Below are 23,065 nucleotides of genomic sequence, written 5' to 3' on the forward strand. Positions count from 1 at the left end.
GGCGATCAGGGGGTTTGGGCGCTGTCCCCTGTCATGCTGATCCCGGTGCCGGGAGCCTCGCTGCTCCGCTGATCCCGGTGCTGGGAGGCATATTACCCTTTTACTATATAGGATAGAGGCCTGGTGCATGGGTAGGGGCTGGCTGGTTTGCCCTGAAGGGTGTCCTGGATCAGGGTGGGGGTCCCCACTGGGGTGCCTGGCCAGTCTGGGTGAGGGGCTGAGGGCTGTTTTCCGGCTGGCGAGTGACTAAAGCTTCCAACCGCTCCTTGTTTTCTTCTCTTTTTTTTTTTTTTTTTCTGGGCCAGCTTTAGCTCTGAGGCCTCGCTGCTGAAAACATAGATACAATGTTGCGGTCCGAGCCCGGCTGAATGGAAGCCCTTTTCTGGGGTTTTGTTTAGCTTCTTATTTGCAACATAGTATATAGTTGCTTAGAGTTGCAACTGAGAGGCCGGCAAGTGAGGCGGTGAACGTTGGAGTCTGCAGCAAGCAAGCCTCCCTGCTCGCTTCAGTGCCTGGCTGCTGGCTGCCATCTTGGCTGACAGTTAATTTGCATATACTCACTGATTAGCCAATGAAAAGGGTAGCGGTCGTACGCCAATTACCATGTTTCTCTTTTATTAGTGTAGATAGCATACAATGGTTATCAATATGGTGACAGATTCCATATAAAAACAAACTTTCAAGAAATTAGGGAATTGAGTTTTGGTTTAGAGTTAAAGGATAAAATTTACCATTATCTGAAGACACTATTAAAATGTACTTCTCTTTTCCAACTGCATATCTGTTTGAAGTCAGTTATTTTTGTGTAATTCAACCAAATCAACATATCAGGGCAAAGTGTAGGAAGTAACACAATAATCTAGTTACTAGTATTTCCTATTAAACCACTCATTTAAATATTTTCAAAAGTGCAAGGTAGGGCAAAAGTAGGTTTATAGTTGTTCATGTGGAAAATAATACAATAATTAATAGATAATGTAAAGATAAACTCTGTGTTTGTGTACGCCCAGCTGTGAACCTACTTTTATGCCACTCTGTGTAAAGTACTATCACTCTTCTCACTAATATTTTTTTTGTTTTGGAAAATAGAGGGTTTTTTAAAAAAGTATTATTTATTTTAGAGAGAGAGGAAGGGAGAGAGAGAGAGAAAGAGAAATATCAATGTGAGAAAGAAACATTGATCTGTTATCTATCGGTTTCTGCTCCCCACCAGGAATCAAACCTGCAAGCATTCTGGTGTACAGGACGATGCTCCAACCAACTGAGCCCCCTGGCTAGAACAAGGGTGTTTTTTTCTTATATTCTTATTTTTGGCAAGGGGTAAATAAATATTTAATAAATAAATATTTTTAAAATATCTCATTTTTAATATGGCGAATATGTGTAGATATAACCTGCATAAGCAAAAAAGTTTGGGGTCCTCAATCAATTTTAAGAGTACACATGGTTCCTGAGGTCAAACAGTTTGAGATCTACTTTCACATTATTCATTTTCCTACTGATTGCAGATCAGTCCTCTCTAACTCAGATAACAGAGTAAGCTGAAGTGGGCCAAATATTCCATTTATTGAGTTAGAAAGAAAGAAACTTTCAGGCCTCTTGAGGCCTTGACTCCAGAAGTCAGAGTGTAATTCCCACCACCATCTATTGGTCAAAGCAAGATCCAGGGCCAGGCCTGATCTAAATCATAAGGAGACAGACCTTTGACTCTGGAATGGAGGACTCGAACAATCTGTGATTACAGTTAATCTATTGCCATGTTGTGAATCATATGAACTGTTTCCTATTGAAAACATTTCTATTAGCTTTTTTTTTCTTAAAACTTTCATAGTTTATTAGATTAGAGAAATATCTTTGGAGAAGTGAAACCAAATTTCTCTGCCCAAAGGTAATATTTTCTTCTGACACCACACACAAGAATAAACACAAAATGTATTAAAGGCTTAAATGTTAGACATGAAACCATAAAAATCCTAAAAGAAAACATAGGCAACATAGGCAGTAAAATCTCAGACATTTCTAGTAGCAATATTTTTTCTGATATACCTCCTTGGACAAGGAAAACAAAAGAAAAAATAAACAAACGGGACTTCATCAAACTAAAGGAAACAGCTAAGGAAACCATCAACTGAATAAAAAGACAACCCACTGAATGAGAGACCATATCCGCCAATAATACATCTTATAAGGAGTGACTACCCAAGATTTATAAAGAGCTTATGTAGTAGAAGGTGCATTGGGTGAAGTGGAAGGGTGCAGGAGCACTTTATTTATTTAGAGTCTCAGTCTCTGTAAAGTTGTTAAAAATTAAAAATAAACACAAGGCTTAGAAACAGCCAAACATCTATATATATAAAACCCTAAGCGACCGAATGACCCGTCGACTGGTTGCTATGATGTGCACTGACCACCAGGGAGCAGATGCTCAGCACAGAAGCTGCCCCTGGTGGTCAGTGCACTCCCACAGCCAACCTCCCTTGGTCCCTCCCCCTGGCCAGTCGCCATCCCCCCTGCCCACCCCCCAATTGGCCCTGAGCGCTGGCGAGGATGAGGGACCCTACCTGTGCATGATTTTGTGCACCAGGCCTCTAGTATTATTATGAAAAACAAACTTTAGTGTAACTTCCTTTGAGAGGACAGCAGCTATTTTCTCATACCTTCTATATTCTAATTCTCTGCACCTGTGTGTTATTTAACATAGTTCTAACATGTTTGCTTATCCTATTTCCCAATCCACAGAAGCAATAAACAAAGCAGAAGGAAGTGGAAGAGATATTAGAGGCAGGCAAACTGCATCTATGGAAAGTTTGGAGCCATAACATTTAGCACAGTCACTGATAATATTGTCTTGTTCTCTAATAATGACAAAGCAACAAGGCCTGTGGCCCAGAGGAGTGCCTTGTAGTCTCACGATTTTCCCTTTGCCTTATACCATGAGGTCATCAACAGCTAAGAGTATTTTAATATCATAATTCTAGAAACTAAGGATGGAAAAACTCTTTTAGGAATTCATTTCATAAGTTTTATTGGCATCTGTCCATTGTTCGGTCCTTCATTTCCATCACGGTGTCTTGCTAGGAACAAAAATGATCGAGCTACATTATTTACCTTTGCAATGTTTTTCATAAAATATATGATCCTGTGGCCCAGCTGGCAAGCGTCAACCTATGAACCAGGAGGTCATTGTTTGATTCCAGGACACATGCCCTGGTTGAGGGCTTGATCCTGTGGGGTGTGCAGGAGGCAGCCAATCAATGACTCTCTCATCATTGACGTTTCTATCTCTCTCTCTCTCTCTCTCTCTCTATCTCTCTCTCTCTCTCTCTCACTCTCCCTTTCTCTTTGAAATAAATAACAATATGTTTGTTTGTCTTTTAAATGTGACCCTGTGTTTTCCCTCCACAGACCCAGGATTGCATAGGCAGCTTTATTTCCTGCAAAGACCCTTCAATGTGGTAGCCATCGAAGGAAAGGACGCTGTCCTGGAGTGCTGTGTGTCCGGCTATCCTCCCCCGAGCTTCACCTGGTTGCGAGGAGAGGAAGTCGTCCAACTCCGGTATTGTAAATTTAGGACTTCTGTGAAGTATATGCTACTGTTTATCTTGCTCTAGCTTGATATAGATACCTACAAATATTAGGGTCTTTTTAAAAAAATACATTTTATTGATTTTTTACAGAGAGGAAGGGGGAGGGATAGAGAGTTAGAAACATCGATGAGAGAGAAACATCGATCAGCTGCCTCCTGCACACCCCCTCTTGGGGATGTGCCTGCAACCAAGGTATATGCCCTTGACCGGAATCGAACCTGGGACCCCTCAGTCTGCAGGCTGATGCTCTATCCACTGAGCCAAACCAGTTAGGGCAGGGTCTTTGATAATAATTGAATATTTTTCCACATTCCTTGACATACAATATCTGAAAGACATTTACCCACTTAGATAAAGGGCGAGGAATAGTCAAAATTCATGAGATCAATTCTAAAAGGAAATTTTTAAAGCCAGATTGTCATTGAGATAATTCTCCCCCAAGAGCCTTCAGCAAAGATACTTGGAAGGTCTCATCCTAAGGAAGCATATAGAGAGTGAAATATTTCTTAAGAAATCAACATTTCTTGAATTAAAAATATTACATTCAAATGTAGTAGGTTTCTGTAACTTTTTTTAGCTCCAATGATCTCTCTCACTATCTTCTCTACAGCGAATATTTTAGGTAAGGCAGGAAAAGGACCTGGCCGGGTTTGAATCACTGTACATTAATGTTAAGGCATAGTTAGAAAGTAAACTCTTAAATAGAATGGAACACTTAGTCTGAAACATTTTGATTGAATGGGTTTCACTTAAGAAATTAATTTCATTGATTTTGAGGTTTGGCGTGCTCCTTTTCAACACATTTATTTTCTATGGTTTGATAGATGCAGAGACAATAAGTTAATCTGTAAATGTCATTTACTTTAAATCCTATATAAAGGAAGGCTAATATGCAAATTGTCTCTCGACCAGGAGTTCGACCAGGGGGGTGGGCCTATTGACCAACCTCCCGTGGCCCCTCCCCCCGGCTGGCCGCGCCCTCTATTGCCCCCACCCCACCCCACCCCAATCGCGGAGGGCTGGCCGGACCCCACCCGTGCATGGATTCATGTACCGGGACTCTAGTATTTAATAAATGGTATGGTATCACAATACTTCTGAGAATATGAGAGCATGCGGAAACCCTTCCCATCTGCAGAGTATCACAATGTGTTCCCTGAGCATAGCCGGGCATTGCTGACGCAGTGAAAGGGCCTTGTACAAAGGCTGCTAAGTAGGATGGAGGCCACAGGACATTGACCTCCGCGGTGGGGAACAACTTCTCAGGACCGGGCAGCTTTCAAATCCAAAATGAAAGAACTGGCCCAGATTATCTATACATTCTTTGCAGCACTAACATTAGTGCCAAGTTTAATCTACTTCAGTTCTTCTATCACTGCACACAGCCTTCCAATGGGAGTGGTTTACCTTGAAGGAATTTCTCACCAATAACTGCCATACCATCAAGCCCCTATGATACAGAATTTCCTTTCAGTTTTATAATTTGAATTCTCGTGGAGTTCATTTAAACCTTTGAGTACCTTGTTGATAGATGGGTATGTTCGTTTACGCTCTAATTTCATATGCTTATGTCTTACAGGTCCAAAAAGTATTCGCTATTGGGTGGAAGCAACTTGCTTATCTCCAATGTGACAGATGATGACAGTGGAACTTACACCTGCGTTGTCACATATAAAAATGAGAATATCAGTGCTTCTGCAGAGCTTACTGTCTTGGGTAAGTTAATGGCTTGAAATGAGTTTACATGGTGTCCTTCAAAATATATCACCATGACGCTTCAACTGCTTATTGCCGAATTGCTTCCTATTTTTTTTTGTGGAAAATTGCCCTCTCAATACTCCACTTGCAGCCTTGCTCTGCTTTGATTAATTGCATAGGGGTTAAATGCAGTGTTAGAATACTTGCTCATTGATTAAAATCCAGATTCATCACACTGTAGTCTATTTATTTCAGTGATACAACTGAAAACTACCAAAATTATTATTTAACAAATGTGTTAAAGAAATAAATGCGATATTCCAAAATATATTATCTGGGGAAAATAAATGAAGTGAATGAGATAAATTGCATGACAAATATGAACCTCAATAGAAAAGTCAGTTGTCATTTGAGATGACAGGGTATCTGAGAGTAAGTTCAGATGTGTTGCTGAAATTGCTTTGTTAAGATGGAAGGACTGTAGATGTTATCTTGAAAGTGAATCATTAAAATCAAATACATCTAAAGAAAACTTCCATGGCAAGAATCTAATTTAAAGAAATTTAAGGACCACAGATGGGTTCATATTATTCCAAGAGGAAGGGTCACTGGCTATCATTGCAAATTAATAATTCTTATGTATGGTAGGTACTCAAATGGGATGCATATTTTATCTCTACTCCAGATTGTTTTTAGGCCAGTTTCTTTGAATTATGTAGTTTGGAGAAAGTACATTAACATTTGAATTTCAATTGATTTTTCCTGTAACAACAAAAAATTGTCTACCAGTCTTTGAATTAGTTTTCCTCTGGAGTAAATCTTCTTACCTTTTAAAGAGCCCAGGAAAAATCATAGGCTCTTGAAAATTTATTCAGTAAAACGGAAAAGATTCGATGCACTGATTATATCTGCTAGCACATATCATAATATCATTATGCTATCCATTCTGCTTTGTGGGCTTAAAGTTTATTTTTAAAATGTTTTAATCTGTATTTAGGGTAATAATGCATATGATGGATGAGGCAATGGACTTGTTTATTCCTTGATCAAACCATAAATATTAAACTAAGAATAGGCAAAGGACTTTCATTCTTTGGTTTTGGAGGTAATGTTATTCTAACTTAAATGTCATCTGTCTTTAAAATGACAACAATTTCATTTATTCTTATACTAGAGGCCTGGTGCATGAAATTCGTGCAAGGGGCTTGGCCCTCGCAGCCCTGGCTTCAACCGGAGGTCATCCAGTTTAATTAGCACATTATGCTTTTATTATTATAGATGGAAGTTTTTGGTGAAGCAAAAAATTTTACATTTGTAACATCAAAATACAGTAACATAGAATGGCTACCATAGAAATTACCTTGTAAGGTGTATTACAGATCATAAGGCAAATACAGTTATGGGATGCAATATAATTCATAATGATCATAGGTAAGCCTCTAATTGCAAATGCATGAAGTCAAATTATATATCAAACGAATGCACAGTATTTAAATATGTAATGCCTCATTGGTATCTAAGACAAATGTGTAAATTCTGATTTCTGAGACTACAGAATTAGCCTAGAAATATCTGTACAGATGTAAATATCTGCACACATATTGACATTCATGCACATTCCTCTGTGTGTTCCTGTGCATGTTTGTGTCCTTCAGTTCTTTATTATTGAGAATTATCTTGTTTGCAAGTTTAACTTCACAAAAACAGACATTGAGATGATCATTTTTATTAGTATGTCTTTGTTATTTATTTGCTTATAACTTAAAGAAAAGTATAGCAGAAACAGTTATACTCTCACTAGCAGTGCAAGAATTTGCCTGTCGCCCAGGCCAGCCTGGCTCAGTGGTTGAGCATCAATCAACCTATGAACCAAGAGATCATGATTTGATTCCTGGTCAGGGCACATGCCTAGGTTGCAGGCTCAATCCCCAGTGTGGGACATGCAGGTGGCAGCTGATGAATGATTCTCTCTCATCATTGATATTTCTATCTCTCTCTCCCTCTCTCTTCCTCTCTGAAATCGATAAAAGTATATTTTAAAAAAGAATTTGCCTGTCATCATGAGTACATTCTTTCCTAGCCCCCAATATTTGCTTATTTAAAATTTTTATAAAATTAAGTCTTCTTTTCCTAGTTTGCATCTCTATTAAATTCAGGTTTCTTTTTATAGTTTTAATGTCATTTTTTTCACCTTTTTACTTTTATGGAAATAGTCATCTTCATTTTGTTGATTTGTAGGCGCTCTTTCTATAGGAAGAATAGTAACTATGCTGTGTATGCTCCATGTGTGTATTTTTGTCATTTTTTAAATTTAAAAAATAATTATATTTTATATATGGTACCAAGACTTTTTTTTTAATGGCTGCTGGCTTTGTGGGCTTTAGACTTACATTTTTGTTCTAAATGGATCACCTTATTTCCAAAAGTCTAGATGTGATTATGCATTGAATGTATAAATTAGAAGCAGTACTAATTTTTAAAAATAGATGGAACTGTGTTTATATCTTGGGTATTTTGGGTGTGGGTCTTTTTTGGGGGGAGGGGGCTTGAATCTTCCTAATAACTGGGTATACATTTTAAAGATTTCCCTACAACCCTCGTATAATTTATAACTATTGTAGAAGGCATAATTTAATTCAGGAGGTGATTATAATGCTGTTTTAACTGTTCTACTCAGGCTTTAAAATAAGTATCAATATAATAAAATTTTTGATATATTCTTTGACTATTCTGATATAAAGTTCATCTTGCAGGGCTGAATTTATTTGGAAAATAGAACTTAATACTCTTTTAAGTGGAAGATGAAAAATAACATGAAAATAAACATTTATGTTAATGATTATGACCTATTGGAATATCCATCAATATGTTATTGGTGAACAAGTTTTGAGTACATGCACCACATAGGTTCTGGGAAGGCTAACAAAGGTTTGAAGTCTGGCTTAAATGGGATTTTAGTACCACCACAAATGTATATAATCAGTTGCTCTAATGCCTTATGACTAAGATTTTTTCATAATGTAAACTTAGAATCAGTGAAGATATGAGGAGTTGATAGTCTCTATTCTCATAAAAAAAATAAAAGACAGAGCAGGAAGCCGGCAGGGGGGTGGGGGGTGGCGGGGGAGAAGGAGGGGTCCTAGAGAGGATGCAGAGCCAGGCTCTCTGATATGGTTCTAGCTCCTGTTTCATTTGAATCACTACTGCCATAATGAGCTACAGAGCAGTAGTCTGTCCATTTTTATTTGTAAACAGTCCACTTTGTGACTGAAGAATTATAATTACCATTTCTGAAAATATATTCATTTTTCCCTATATCTACTCACCTCCATCATCATGCAAACATTCATACGCACAGCGAGATTTGCCACTGCCTTAGGTCTAGATTGATTCCTTGTCTGAATCGATGCATACATGCATGCGTTAAAAATGTATTTGATCTTGAACCAATAAAGTGCCCAACCTTGGATAATTCCTGTGCACTGTTCATGCACACACACACAAGAAGGTAGGTGGAAAGGTCACTTTTCAGTAGAAGCCATTAGGTCTGACATCCATGAGAAAATGAAAACATTTTTGAACTTTCCAGAAAGGGTTCTGGAATTTATTTTAAAGAGGTCCGCAGCAATTTATTCAATATGCTATTGAAAGTTTACCTTTGGCCCTAGCCGGTTTGGCTCAGTGAATAGAGCATCGGCCTGTGGACTGAAGGGTCCTGGGTTAGATTCTGGTGAGGGGCAATGCCCAGGTTGTGGGCTCCATCCCCAGTAGTGGGTATGCAGGAGGCAGCAGATCGATGTTCCTCTCTCATCTCAATGATTCTCTCTCATCATTGATGTTTTTATTTTCCCTTCTCCCTTCCTCTCTGAAATCAATAAAAATAAAAAATTAAAGAAAAAAAGTTTATTTTTGTGTGTAGGTTTCTTCAATGATTTTCCTCATCAACTTTCTAGAAAAATGTTGGCTCTAATTGGCACAAACTGGTCAGTAGGAGACCAATAAGTCTGATGGGTCAGACCTTTGAACATAATTAAAGACTTGCAGCCACATCTAAGAGTTCCCCATATGCTTCATGCGTGAGGGGCCGAATCACGTCACATGGTGGTTGAGTTTATACTTTCCCAAGTAAACACCTTTTCAAGGAAGTCCTTTGGGGAAGGTGTTCCTCCTGCAGGAACTTCTCCTTAAGAAAGCGGCTCCCATGGGTCCCCTCTCTGAATGCCTGTGTTCAGGAGGCCTCTCCCCATTCACCTGAGCATGTCCACCTTAGACAGGTATGTTCTTTAAGCCTGATGGTTGTGTCTTTAGAATAATACATGTTATCTACATTCATACACACAGTTCACATATATTTTCTATTTTTAAGAAAATGTATCTTCAAAATTGATTCCCATAGTCTCTTAAATGCATATCATTATCTCAACCCATCATTAATGTACTGATTCTGAAAATGTAACTATAATAGACCAAGCTATTCAGAAAGTTTTAGGAACATTATCTTAAAAGGGAGTTAAGAAGACAGCATATGAAGATACATGGGAGAAGTTTAAACTGTTAAAAACTATCATTTTGTAATGTAGTGGGATGGAAAAGTCCACGTTAGTAACTCACTTTATTTTGAAAATGCTTTTGAATAATAAAAAAGATGGCTGAATATGTAGTGAATTATCCAATTACAGTTCTAGTCCCAGATACACAACTGAAACTCAGCATTAGTAGTAAAGCTGCGACCAACCGATGAGTGAGTGCCTCTGTGTGCTCTGCTAAGTACTCTTTGGACACAGAAAGGCCCATATGACACAGATCCAAGCCTCATTAGGAAAAAAGACAGGAAGTTGGCAATTAGTAAAAAAAAAAACCGCCCTAACCGGTTTGGCTCAATGGGTAGAGCGTCGGCCTGCGGACTCAAGGTTCCCAGGTTCGATTCCGGTCAAGGGCATGTACCTTGGTTGCGGGCACATACCCAGTAGGGAGTGTGCAGGAGGCAGCTAATCGATGTTTCTCTCTCATTGATGTTTCTAACTCTATCCCTCTCCCTTCCTCTCTGTAAAAAAACCAATAAAATATATTTATTAAAAAAACAACCCCAAAGAGCAATTGGGGGAAGAAGGAGTCCAGGGCCCTGGATAAAGAGTTCAACAAAGAATGGGAGTTGGGGTTGGTTGGAGGGGCAGGAGGAATAATTGGGCAAAGGTTTGGAGATAAGCAAGGGATGGGGGAGGGGAAGTGATTGATGTGACTGAAGATTATGTGTAGGAAGAGTTTCTGATGGTGGCTGAAAAGTGGCATAGATCCTGAATGTGTCCCTAATGTGGTTAGATTTTATCTTTTTAAAAAATATATCTTTATTGATTTCAGAGAGAAAGGGAGAGAGAGAGATAGAAACATCAATGCATGTCCCCTACTGGGAATCGAGCCTACAACCGGGCATGTGCCCTAACCGGGAATTGAACCTTGACCTCTTGGTTCATAGGTCCATACTCAACCATTGAGCCCCACTGCCTGGGCTAGATTTTTGTCTTAAAGGCAATGGGAAGACACAGGAAAGTTTTTGAGTAGTGTCTTGTTAGCAGTTTCATCTTGGCTAGTTATCTCTTTAATCCTCTTTTTCTTTTATAGAGAATGATAATTTTTTTTCCCTAGGGGCCCATTCCTTTGTTACAGCCACAGGGATGACTGGAGCAGCAATGGGGTAGTGTCCTGGGGCTCTGCTCACCCTCAGGGTGTCTGTGTGGCACACAGACTCTGGTGGGAAGGAGGCCCCTGCAGGGTTGGGCTGCACAGTGATCTTCTCTACATCAGGTGACTCACAAAGGTTGAGTGTTGACCTATGAACCAGGAGATTACAGGTTCGCTTCCCCGTCAGGGCACATGCTGGGGTCCAACCCCAGCAGGTCCAGGGGTCCCCAAAGGTGTGGACGGAGTCAGCGAAGAAGAAATGACTTGGAGGCTGCGTTCAGGTGATCATCATGGCGAGGTTCTCCCTCCAGGATCTCCAGCCAAGTTCTGGTCAGGATCTCCAGCCAGGTTCTGTCGCCAGGTTCTGTAGCCAGGTTCTGTCCAGGATCTTTTGCCATGTTCTCTTGCTAGGTTCTCTCTCTAGGTTCTGTATAGGATCTCCAGCCAAGTCCTGTCTCTAGGTTCTGTGTCTAGGTTCTGTCTCTCCAGCCAAAGTTCTGGTTAGGATCTGATGAGGATCTGATGTTTATTGTCTTGTTACATCTATATTTATACCAGCCGATTTTAATCCTGTCAATTTCTATTACAAAGGTTAGGGCGTTTCTTATCTCCATTCCAGGGAGTAAAGATTATGTAGCTTAACTACCCGCCTGGCACTTAATTAAGGGGTTGTATCCCCTCCCTAACCTCAGGGAAAAATCCCCACCTGGGGAAACAACCTTTCTCGGAGAGGTGACCTTGGTTAAAACACATGGCGCTTAAGGAGAGCAAACATATTAAGAACAATATGCTATATATGCCAGGTCCCTTGAAACATATGCTGTGCAGATGTTTCTTTCCTGCAGCGACTGTGTCAAGCAGCAAGGATGGACCGGCTTCCGGCAGGCACATGCCCAGGTTGTGGGCTCATTCCTCAGTGTGGGGTGTGCAGGAGGCAGCTGCGAATGATAATTATTGATTCATTGGATTTGATGTCTGCTTGGGTGCCAGAATTTGGAGAGAAGTATTTCAGAATAGCAGGCACAGCTTTGGGTGTCCCAGACGTAAAGAACCATAAGATGCTCTTCTAGCTCACAAGAAGCCTAAAGCATAGTTGCAAAGATTAAGCAGAAACAAAGAAAATGAAGTGCCACCTATTGAAACACCTCATGCTCTCTCTTTGTCCCAAGTTTTCCACAACTGATCCTCACATGATTCTCATGATCATGGAGACATCATATAATGACGTCCTCATGATGCACAGATTTTTCTTTGGCCGCAATCTAGGAACAGGCAAAAATGGCAGTATGTGGCACATATAGGATATCCCTATTTGTGAAACATTTTGTATTTTTTACATTCCTCTGTGCTTCTGCAGCCTGCTATTCATGATTTCTTCCCAACTAGATGATAAGAAACTTAAAAACAGATGCCATTTATGGCTTGTTTATCTTGACCGCTCAAATCCCTGGTGTGTTCTCTGGCTCATCTGAGATGTAAACTTAAGAAATACCATTGTGTGTACCTCATGCCTAAGTTATCTAGCTTTCTATCAAAATATTCTACAAGCTCTTCATTGAGACTCATGGTTTTTTCATAGACTGAGTTGTTTCTCCCCAAATTGACATGTTGAAGCCCTAATCACCAATTTGACTGTCTTTGGAGGTAGGAGCTTTAAGGAGGTAATTAAGGCTAAATGTCATAAGAGTGGGGCACTGATCCAATAGAAATGGTTTCTTCCTAAGAAGAGGAAGAGGCGTCATAGCACTCTATCTCTCAGAGCGCACACACAGAAATCAGGACAGGTGAGGACACAGAGAGGACATGGTCTGCAAGCCCAGGAGAGAGCTGTCCCACCAGAAATCAACCCTGCCAGACCACGATCTTAGCCTCCCTCCCTTCAGGACTTTAAACAGTAAGTTTATGTTGTCTGAGACACCCAGAACCAGGGAGTTTCTTATGGGGGTTCAAGCAGACTAATGTAACCACAGAAAGAATATGTGTTCTATGCATTATATTGTTAAAACGATTTTTGAGCCCTAGCTGGTTTGGCTCAGTGGATAGAGCATTGGCCTGCTGAGTGAACACAGGTCCCGGGTTTGATTCCAGTTAAGAGCATATGCCCGGATTGTGGGTTCGATCCCCAGTGGCGGGGGGGGTGCAGGAGGCAGCCGATCAATGATTCTCTGTCATCATTGATGTTTCTATGTCTCTCTCCCTCTACCTTCTTCTCTGAAATCAATAAAAATATATTTTTAAAAAAGATTCTTCATTGGTTTTATAGAGACATGAGCTACAATGGAGAAGCATATCAGTAATATTTATTACATATCGTTAGTACTGACAATCTTAAATTCCTGGCAGTTGGAAAAATAATGTCCTTCTTAAAAAGCAATGAATCAAAAAATTATTGGTTTATAAATGAGGTTCTGTGTAGTTATAAGATTATAAATTTAATGTTCCCCTGTCTTAGCTTTTCTTCAATATCACCCTCTCTTTACTTGGTAATTTTTGAGTAACAGGTACTACTCACATTTTAGATCCTATCATCTTAAGTATGTCCCAATTTAATAGTAAATATGTCATTAGCTATTAGGAAATTAAGTTTCTTTCTTTTCTTAATCAATTCTTAGATAAATTTAATTTATTACAACAAGCTTGTTGAAGTAAATATTCATGCCCCATCAACTCTCAGATGTGTCTAGTAATGAAAGAAAACATGATAATTAAACACTGATGTGATTTTGTATTTTTATATATGTTTTAGTTTTAATAATTTTTACTGAAATATATTATATTAGTTGCTAACTTCTGAGCATGTGTAATTGGCCAAGTAGTGAACTGACCCATCCGTTTGGAGAGAAAGTGGTACATCCACTTCTCATCAAGGTGTTCAATGGCCTCCTTTATAAATGTGCTGGGAGATCACCTATGCTGGGTGTTAGGCTCATTCTTAGTCAGAAATGGAAAAGAGCTATCATAAAACATATTCATTAAGGTCATATTTATCCCTCTATTCTAATGTGCAACTCTTCATTTGAATGGAGCTCTCCTGAATTTACAACATCACTGCTTCAGATTTAATAGCAGTCCTTAAATTTCATGTCTATCTGTAATTGGCCTTTATTATCAGTGACCCCCCTCACCCATCACATTTAATGATCATATTCATAAAAGTAGTGCCTTAGGTAAGTTTATATTGATTATCCTTCATGAGGTAATTGCCAAATGGATCTTATTGAAATTAGTTTAGAATTTTTTCATGACCTAAATGTAGGATACAAGTGCTTAACCTCAGGCAGAATTAAATTTTAAAAATTCAAAACTATGAGCTGCTGCTTCTTATCTCTGTGTTGCTTTCTTATTATAGTTAAACTAGGAGCCCAGTGCATGAATTTGTGCACCTTGAAAGGAACTGTGGGCTGCGAGGCTGCGGTGGGCACAGGGGCAGGTCTTGGCCCATCCTCTGTGCCCCCACCTGGCCCCTCCAGCTGTGGCCCCCTGTCCCCTGTCTGCTGGCAGCCCTACTCCCGCTGCCGCTCCCATGTGCTGATGGCACCGGCCCCGCTAGCACCCGCTGACAGCGCAGAGTGATTGGGGTTGGCACCAGCAGTGGGTGTGAGCGGGGCTGACACTGTCAGCGGGTGCGAGCACTGGGCAGACCGCAGTGCGCGAGAGCAAAGAATTTTCAGTAACCACCAGAGGCTCACCCGGATGACAGCAACCAGCGCCCTGCCTTGGTCTGGCGCCCCCACTCACCTGCTCTACCATCCTGCCGTGGCCAATGCCCACCATGTTCTGTGCACACCCCCTGGTGGACAGCACACATCATAGCGACTGATTGGTTGTTCGGTTCTGCCTTTCGATCTATTTGCATATTGGTCTTTTATGATATAGGATTCCTCATCTGGGATTATAGCTTTCATAAGAGTATGCCAAAGTTCTATCCAAAATAATGTTCAGAAGATTCTGTTGAATACATATGTTTTATATGCAGTTTAATATATTTGAAGGCCTACTATGTGGAGCTCTACTCCCCCCCCCCTCCCTCTTCTCTTGGAGAAGACAATTTGAGCAGTGTTTTGCATTTATCCTTGAGATGGTTATGAATCTATTTTTTCTTTCTTGGATAGACAAGGAAGGAAGTAGAGGCCCCAGAGGGAAAGGCAAAGACTATGTACTAACTCAGAGCATTAAAAGGCAATCTAAGGCCATGATTTTAATTAGCCCTCACAATCTCAGCAAGGTGAATGGACCATCTGTGGTACAGAAGGAAAGAAACTGCTGAGAGTGGTGCAAAGGGCATTTCATGCCAAAGTTGTCCTCAGGTACAAGAACTATGCATTATCCCAGAAGGAGCTTGAATCTGTAATAGGACCAAACTAAATTAGACAGAAGTGTTTTAATTAAAGTTGCAGGAGTTAGTGTCAGTTGTACTTGCTAATTCTCAAGGACTAGAGAGCAAAGTATGACATTTCCTTATTTACATTTTAAGCATTTTTCTGTTTTATTTCATATATGAAGGTATAATCATTTCGTTATTTTTACATAGCAAGGTATGGATTCATCTGCAGTATAGCATCATATATATGAGCAGGAAATAATCAGAGTATAACTGATACTCATACACTGGAAACTCATACCATATAAGCAAGGCTCCTACCACCACTTGATGGTAGTGTCCCTAAGGGCAAAAAAAACACCAGCTTGAAAACATATCTTAAAATAGTGAACTCTGTTAAAGCATTTGAAGTTTCTATCTGTACATTTTTAAATCATTTATTCACTCATTCAACAAATATGTACTGAAAACGCAGTAATTTTGTTGCCTGAATCTTTGGGGAAAAAACAACTCTATTGAGATATCATTTATTGTGATTCGCATACTGTAATTTTGCATTTGAAATTTATGTTTTACTGTTTTTCAGTATAACCACAGATGTGTGCAACTCTATTCAACACAGCCAATTTTAGGACAACTTCACACCTCAGAACGTAACCCTGTACCCTTTAGCTATCACCCTTATATCCTCCTGTTCTCCCTTCTCCCCTGTCTAACCCAACACCCCCAGCAAACATCAATCAACTTTCTTTCTCTGTAGATTCCCTATTCTGGGCATTTCATGTGAATGAAATCATGGAATATGTTCCATTTTGCGACTTATCTCTCTTCAACTTAGCATACTTTTGTCAAGGTTCATCCTTGTAGTATTTCATTCCTTCTTATGGCCAAATAATATTCCATTGTATAAATATACTGTGTCTTATGTATTCACTCATTAGTTGAACATTAGGATTATCTTCACCTTTTGCCTCTTGTGACTAATTCTTTATAATCATTTGTGTACAATTTTTTATGTGGACCTATATTTTCATTTCTCTTGGGTATATACTTAGAAGTGGAATTGATCAATCATGTAACTATGTTTAAACATTTGAGGACCTACCAGTTTTCTATACTGACAATACCATTTTCCATGGTATGAGTAGAGTATGAGTATTTCTATTTCTCTACATCATCACCAACACTTGTTATTAACTAACTTTATTTTATTATATCCAGTCTAATGAATGAGAGGTGGCATCTCATGGTGGGTTTGATTGGGATGACTAATGATGTTGATTCTCTCTCATGGGTTTATTGGCTGTTTGTATATTTTTGTTGAAGAAGGTTCTATTCAGATCCTTTGCCCATTTCTAATTGGGTTATTTGTCTTTTTATTATTGAGTTGTAATGACTATTTATGGGCATATGTGTTTGGGGTGAGGTATACCACTTTCCTAGGAACAGGCTACGTGAAATGTCACATGGAGAAACTGCTGAAGGCAACATGAGGTCATTGGCTACCTGGGTGAGAATGTTTGAGTTCAAAAAGACTTTTTTCATGCTTTGTTTTCTTAAGCTGACACTGTGTCATGTATGCACACTGCTCTTTAATCATTAGGTCTGACACTATGTGCACCCATGAGGTAACCCTTTCTCTGTCCCGTACTTCCATAATTTCTTGTTAATTCTACTATTAACACTTAACACATTGGTTAGGCAGTTTCCATAGAAATTCATACGGTCAGTTGTAATCACATATACATGAAATTGGTTTCTCAAGGGAAGGGGTTGTATCTGAGTTATTTTCACGTCTTTAGTAACCTGCATATTAGTTGGCATGAATTAAACATTTAAGAAATATGTAAAAATGCAGATTTTTCTCTCTCAGAATTAAGTTTTCATCCTGCATCTTGAATTTTAGTATGTGAAGAAATTTGTCATTTATTTCATCCTTCTTGTGACAAAGAAATCTTTGTGTACAATGCTCAGACTTAAGCCTTCTTTCTCATTTTATCAATATTCTGGTGGTTCAGAAAAGCTGTTTTTATGCATGAAGTTTTAACTGCACTACAATTAAGATGCGACATCATGTGCTAAATTTTAATAGAGATATTTTGCTAGCTATTCCTTGTGAAACATATTTTGGGTACAAGTTCGGTATGAACAAAGTGGGCAAAATTAAAGGTAGAGCAACTACACAATCTCATAAAGATGAAGGATAAACCTTTTTGTTTACCAACATTCCCAAGACTGTGTTTTTATTACTAGGTATTCCTAAAATAATAAACAAACAAACAAGACAAACAACACAAAAATTTGCTGTGGTTCCTTCAACTTGGGAAATGTTGGCTCAAACAGAGTTAAACAGGTACGTACGACAGGACTTTCCAGAATATCAAACAGGCTAATAATGTTAGGGGAATGCTGTGTGCAATTACAAAGATGGAAGAGGTAAAACTTATTTTCCTTCTGACCCAGTGTCAGATCTATTTGGAGACTGAAAGAGTGCTTCAGGTGAAGAATCTCCTGGTGCCATCAGTACAGCTTCACCGATTTGGCTTATACGTATTTGCAATGTACTATATACATTTCTATGGAAACTGCCTACCCCATTAAATGGGATTTCTACCACAGTTAATGGGTGTAGTCGATATTTTATTCTTGCAGTTCGGACCCATTACACATTCTGCAAGAAGCAACATGATTCCATTTTAATCACAGCCCAGTGCTTCCCTCCTGCTAAGAAAAATAAATGTGATATTTGTGAGTTTGCATCCACTGCTTCTTTAGAGGACCAGCAAAGAAAATAATTAGCCCGTGATTAAATCATATAATTCAATTTTCCCCTGCATATGTTCTTACTGACAAAGTAGTTCATGAATTCAACTGCCGAATGCTCAGTAATAACACTTTATCACCAATTTATCGTGCATGAAAACAAAAGAAAATTTAAATGAGCTGGGGGATTGTGGTGTGTGAGTGTGTGTGAGAGAGAGTGTGTGATTCTTAAAGGATGGTTAATCAGATCGAAGTGGTGGTTGTGCAAGTAACATTGTATTTCTCCATTGGCATGTTAATTTAGCTTGTAAAATACCTCTGAAATTAAGCTTCACCAGGTCATTATGTAGATATATGCAGGAAGGCAGCGTGAAAAGAGGAACATTTCCCTTGTTTGACTTTTAAAACAATAATAAAATACTAATAAGTGAAATTCTGGCCTCTGAAGAAGTTAGCCATGCTCTCCTCACCACCCTTCACTCTCTTCCATGGAAAGAGAGAAGCAGGTTCTTTCTCAGTTTTCACTTCCACAGCGAACTGCTTGGTGTTCTTCACTGAGGCTTGATTCTTTATGGGCACTGCATGCTCATCAGCATCTCCCTAAAAGCAGGAGCACTTGTGTGGTTATGACTCTCATCTTCTCTCCTATCCTCACTTCCTCCTGCCACACCTTGCTTCTCTCTCTACTCCTTCAACTTACCCCAGTTTACCCTTGCGGTTGTTACTGGCAAGTGGCCATGAACACATCTCAGATCGCTAAGCATTGTCTGTGCAATGGGCCAATGACAGCCAACCTGCAGACTTGTTATGAAGATCAGACTCAGAAATAACGCACGTTCAGTGCAGCTCCAGGTAGAGAAGATACCCAGCAAGTGGCTTTGTTATCACCGTTGTTATTACCTGCACATGAACACGCATCCTCCTTAAGTACGCAAACTCAGAATAGCAAGTCTCATTCAGATCGCGTCCTCAGTGGGAGAGCTCTTGCCATCTCTTGACATTTCAAGAAAACTCAAGGAGAAAGGCACTGTGATAAAGACATATATTACAGGTGACTCTGAGAATAGCAGAACTTAAGCAGGGGAGCAAAATTTATAACTTACAGGATCACTGAATCAAAGTTGTAGAAGTGGGGACTGGAGCAACGCTAATGTGAGGAGATGAAGACATTGTGCTGGTTTGGGTGGGCCAAATAGTCTAGGGACCTGGGTGTGAACGAAGGTCTGGTACATAAGAAGCATTATAGATTAGCTATTATTATTTAAAAACTAATTTGAGCTGAAAATATTACAGGTTTTCCTGAGGGAGTTTAGGAAGTGTGTTACCATTATTTATACTTTACCAAAGATTATGAAAAATGTTAACAATGTAAGTTATTAAGAAAATCACCCAGAAAATAAATACTCTCAATTAAGTTAGCTTCAGATAGGAAGAAATATTTGTCATTTATATGTATAATGCATATGAACAATGTCAAAATAAGTAAATAGAGCTTTGCTTAATAAAATGGCTTCAGTGTTGCAATATATTACACCCAGTCATCAGCTTTGTGCCTCCCTTTTCTTATATCTTACATTAAATCTATTACAGTTAAACCTCCAGAATTATTTTTTTAAATATATATTTTATTGATTTCTGAGAGTTTTTCTTATACCTTACATTAAATCCATTACAGTTAAACCTCCAGAATTATTTTTTAAAATATATTTTCATTGATTTCTGAGAGGAAGGGAGAGTTATAGAGAGATAGAAACATCAATGATGATGGAGAATCAATGATGATGATCGGCTGCTTACTGCACAGCCCACACTGAAGATTGAGCTGAAACCAGGCATATGCCCTGACCAGGAATCAAACCTTGACCTCCTGGTCCATAGGTCGAGGCTCAGTCATTGAGCCATGCCAGCTGGGCCCTACAGAATTATTTTAAATCTACCCACTTCTCTGCATCCTGAATTACTTCACTCTGAATTAAAATAATTTCATCTGTTTCCTGGAGCAGGCCTCTAACCGCCTAACTCTTTCTTCCAGTCGTACCATATTATAACCCACTCTCACCCAGGATGATCTTGTTAACAGGTTAATCAGAATATAGGCTATTCCTTCTTAGAAACTACAAACTTTTTATTTTTTAGACGTAAACTAAGAACTCTTTACTGATCCTACTGCATAAACCACTGTAGGATTTAGCTTGCGTTCACTTTTCTAATTTCATCACCCTTCCTCTGTGCATCAGGCTCCACTGGTAATGGCCTCCTGCCTTTTTTATTTGAACAAACCAAACAAGTTCCAATCTCAAAATATGTGTCTGTAGATCTTTCTCCCTAACTCATATTGCAAACTCCACATCTTATGCGATTTGTCCTTGTCCATTATGACGAAATCAGCCTCTCCCAGTAACTCCATCCCACCATCCACTTATTGTTTTCGTTGTAGTACGTATTACAATGTGCTATGCGTTATTATCTGTGTACTCATTCAATGTTTTTGTCTCCACCAAAGCTGAGTTCTTATCTGTTTTGTTCAATATTACATCCCCAGAAGCTAATCAAACAATCAATAAATCTGTTCAAATAATGATAAATTGCCACCATCATCATCGGTATTGATGTTTACAGAACCCACATGTATTGAGCACCCATTTATGTTCCAGGCATCGTGCCAACTTACGTGCTTTCTTATTTCCTAACCTAAAACATCTGTAAGGGAGGTCTGCTTTCATCTCCATTTTAAAGGTAAGGAAATTGAGGCTCATCGGCATTATTACTGCCGTCATTTTCATTATCATCATCGTCACTGTCATGATTTCAGGAAGCAGAACTAGAATTGGCTTGCCTTTCTCACACCGTGGCCAGAGGAAGCAATAGGGCCCATAGATGTAGAAAATCTCATCAAGATGACACACATGAACTGGTCAGAAAGGTGGACCATCAAGTGATGGCTTTCAGCAAGTGGCAAACAGATGGCAATCCTGGAGGTTGTGTAATTCTCAAAGTGCGGTCTCCGTGCCAGCAGCATTGGCATTGTGAGCTTGTTACAAATGCAGAATTATTGGCCTTGCCCTGACCTACTGGGTCAGAATCTCTAGGGTTGGGGCCAGGAAACTATCTAAGCCTTCAAAGTAATTTTTAACCAATTGCATTAGGAAAAGGAAGCTCAATCTGGCAGTTAGCCAAGGAAACAGGGAATTCACAAGAGTAGGCAAGATATTCATGTTCAAAAATCAAACCACACAAACAAAAGTCAGGGTAGCAGGCCATGCACAAAGATGTGGACCTGTTGTTAAAATGGGAATGTAGGGAAGGGATTGGTCATAAGGGAAAACAGTCAAGGTTAGATAACAGGGCAGGGCAGTGAGTCCGAGTAAGACTAGACAGCATTCAGGTGGGCTTGATCTTCTCACCTGTAGCACTTGCTCAAGTTCTTGAGATCCCGTCTGGTACACAGGATTAGTATCAGTACATGAGTTTGGACTAAGCCAAAAGTAGAGTAAAAAATTCTTCACCATGACTCCAGTTTTATAGACTGAAAGAATGTGCGTGGGGGGAGGCAGGAGGGCCTTTATGGCTGCACTGAAACAGATCTGTAAGTTTGCAGATGGCTCAGATGCTGTTCTGATGGGTGAGATGGATGGGTCCTGCAAGGACATTTTGCAGTGCTGTGTGAATAGGCAAAAAATAGTGGAAAAATTTCCACTGTGGAAAGTATAAGGTAATGTACCTGGGGAAATATAATTCAAGCTATGCTGATAAAATGAATTATTCTCTCTGCTACTACTGTGTCTAGAAAAATGATATCGGAATCTCTGTCAACTGTCCCTTGAAGGCAGTCCAGTGTAGAGTGGCAGTTCAGAAGGTCCACCAAATGCCAGAGATAGCTATGATAAAATTGAAAAAAAAACCAACACCAGTATTATATAATTGTGTTAAATTTTTCCGCAGAACTAATAATATTTCTGTACTTGGAGTAGAGTTCAGAGTTCTATTCAGTGCATTCCAATAAGGCTATAAAACAGAGAAGCCTGAAAGGTTAACAGAAATGATCAAAGGAATTAAATAGTAAGACCAGATGAGGAATTTTCAGTTCCGAAAAATAATGGGTGAAAAGGGACATCAAATTTATGTCCATGAAGATATTAGGTAATAGAACATGGACATGCTCAACAAATTCAGGAATACTTTACCTAGAAGAACTCTCTTGAACCTTGAAGGTAATTTTATGACAATAAAAAAGAAAGTGTAGGACTTCTTTATACAGTTGTGAGTAGGAGAAACACAAAGTCTATTCTTGTATTGCTATTTATTAATTATTGTGTTATTTCCCATACAAACAACTGTAATTCTACTTTTGCCCCCACCCTGTATACCTGTTGGTACATTTATTGATGTTGTTCCCCATGAGAGAGTTTACAAACTAAATATATGATAAGGAACAAAAATAACTATTTATTTATGGAAAATGAGATTCAAAATGCTTTATAAAAGAGAAGCCTAGGTTATTCTGGACATTTTCTTCATGTTTAAAAGAGACATTATTTTGGGGAAATCCAAAATTAGGCATCCTCATGAAAAATAAAGTCCAGGAACTGAAGATTGAAATAGTAATAAAGTTTTGCAAAACAAAAAGAAAGTTTTGCACACTCATATACACACGCGCATATGCATAGACATCTATGAATTTATATTTACTATCTTTTAAAATAAAATATTTTATTTAAAAATATGTATGCATTAATTATAAGTACATTTGAAAATACAGACTAGTAGATTAAAAAAAATCACACATAGCTTCATTATCCAAAGGTATCTACTATTAATATTTTACTATACTATTTACTATTTGTAATTTTCATTTATCTGATTTTTTAAAAAGCATTCACTGGCTTTAGGATTGTACTATTAACCATGTAGACTGTTTATTTAATATAGACATTTTTAAAATCATAATGTGAAAATACTAATATTCTGTTAAATTCAGTTTATGAATATGTAGGACTTTTGCTTTATATTCAAACTA

General features: G+C 38.9%; 1 protein-coding gene across 1 annotated transcript in view; it reads left to right on the forward strand.

The window, feature by feature from the left end:
• The window catches only part of DCC (DCC netrin 1 receptor), a 980,448-nt gene that overhangs the window by 488,261 nt on the left and 469,122 nt on the right, over nucleotides 1-23,065 (forward strand). The window contains exons 4-5 of the mRNA XM_014538876.1: nucleotides 3,406-3,556; nucleotides 5,167-5,303. Of these exons, the coding sequence (XP_014394362.1) occupies nucleotides 3,406-3,556; nucleotides 5,167-5,303 (288 nt within the window). The remainder of the gene's footprint in view (nucleotides 1-3,405; nucleotides 3,557-5,166; nucleotides 5,304-23,065) is intronic.

The sequence above is a fragment of the Myotis brandtii genome, unplaced genomic scaffold (assembly GCF_000412655.1).
Source record: "Myotis brandtii unplaced genomic scaffold, ASM41265v1 scaffold200, whole genome shotgun sequence".
Lineage (NCBI taxonomy): Eukaryota > Metazoa > Chordata > Mammalia > Chiroptera > Vespertilionidae > Myotis > Myotis brandtii.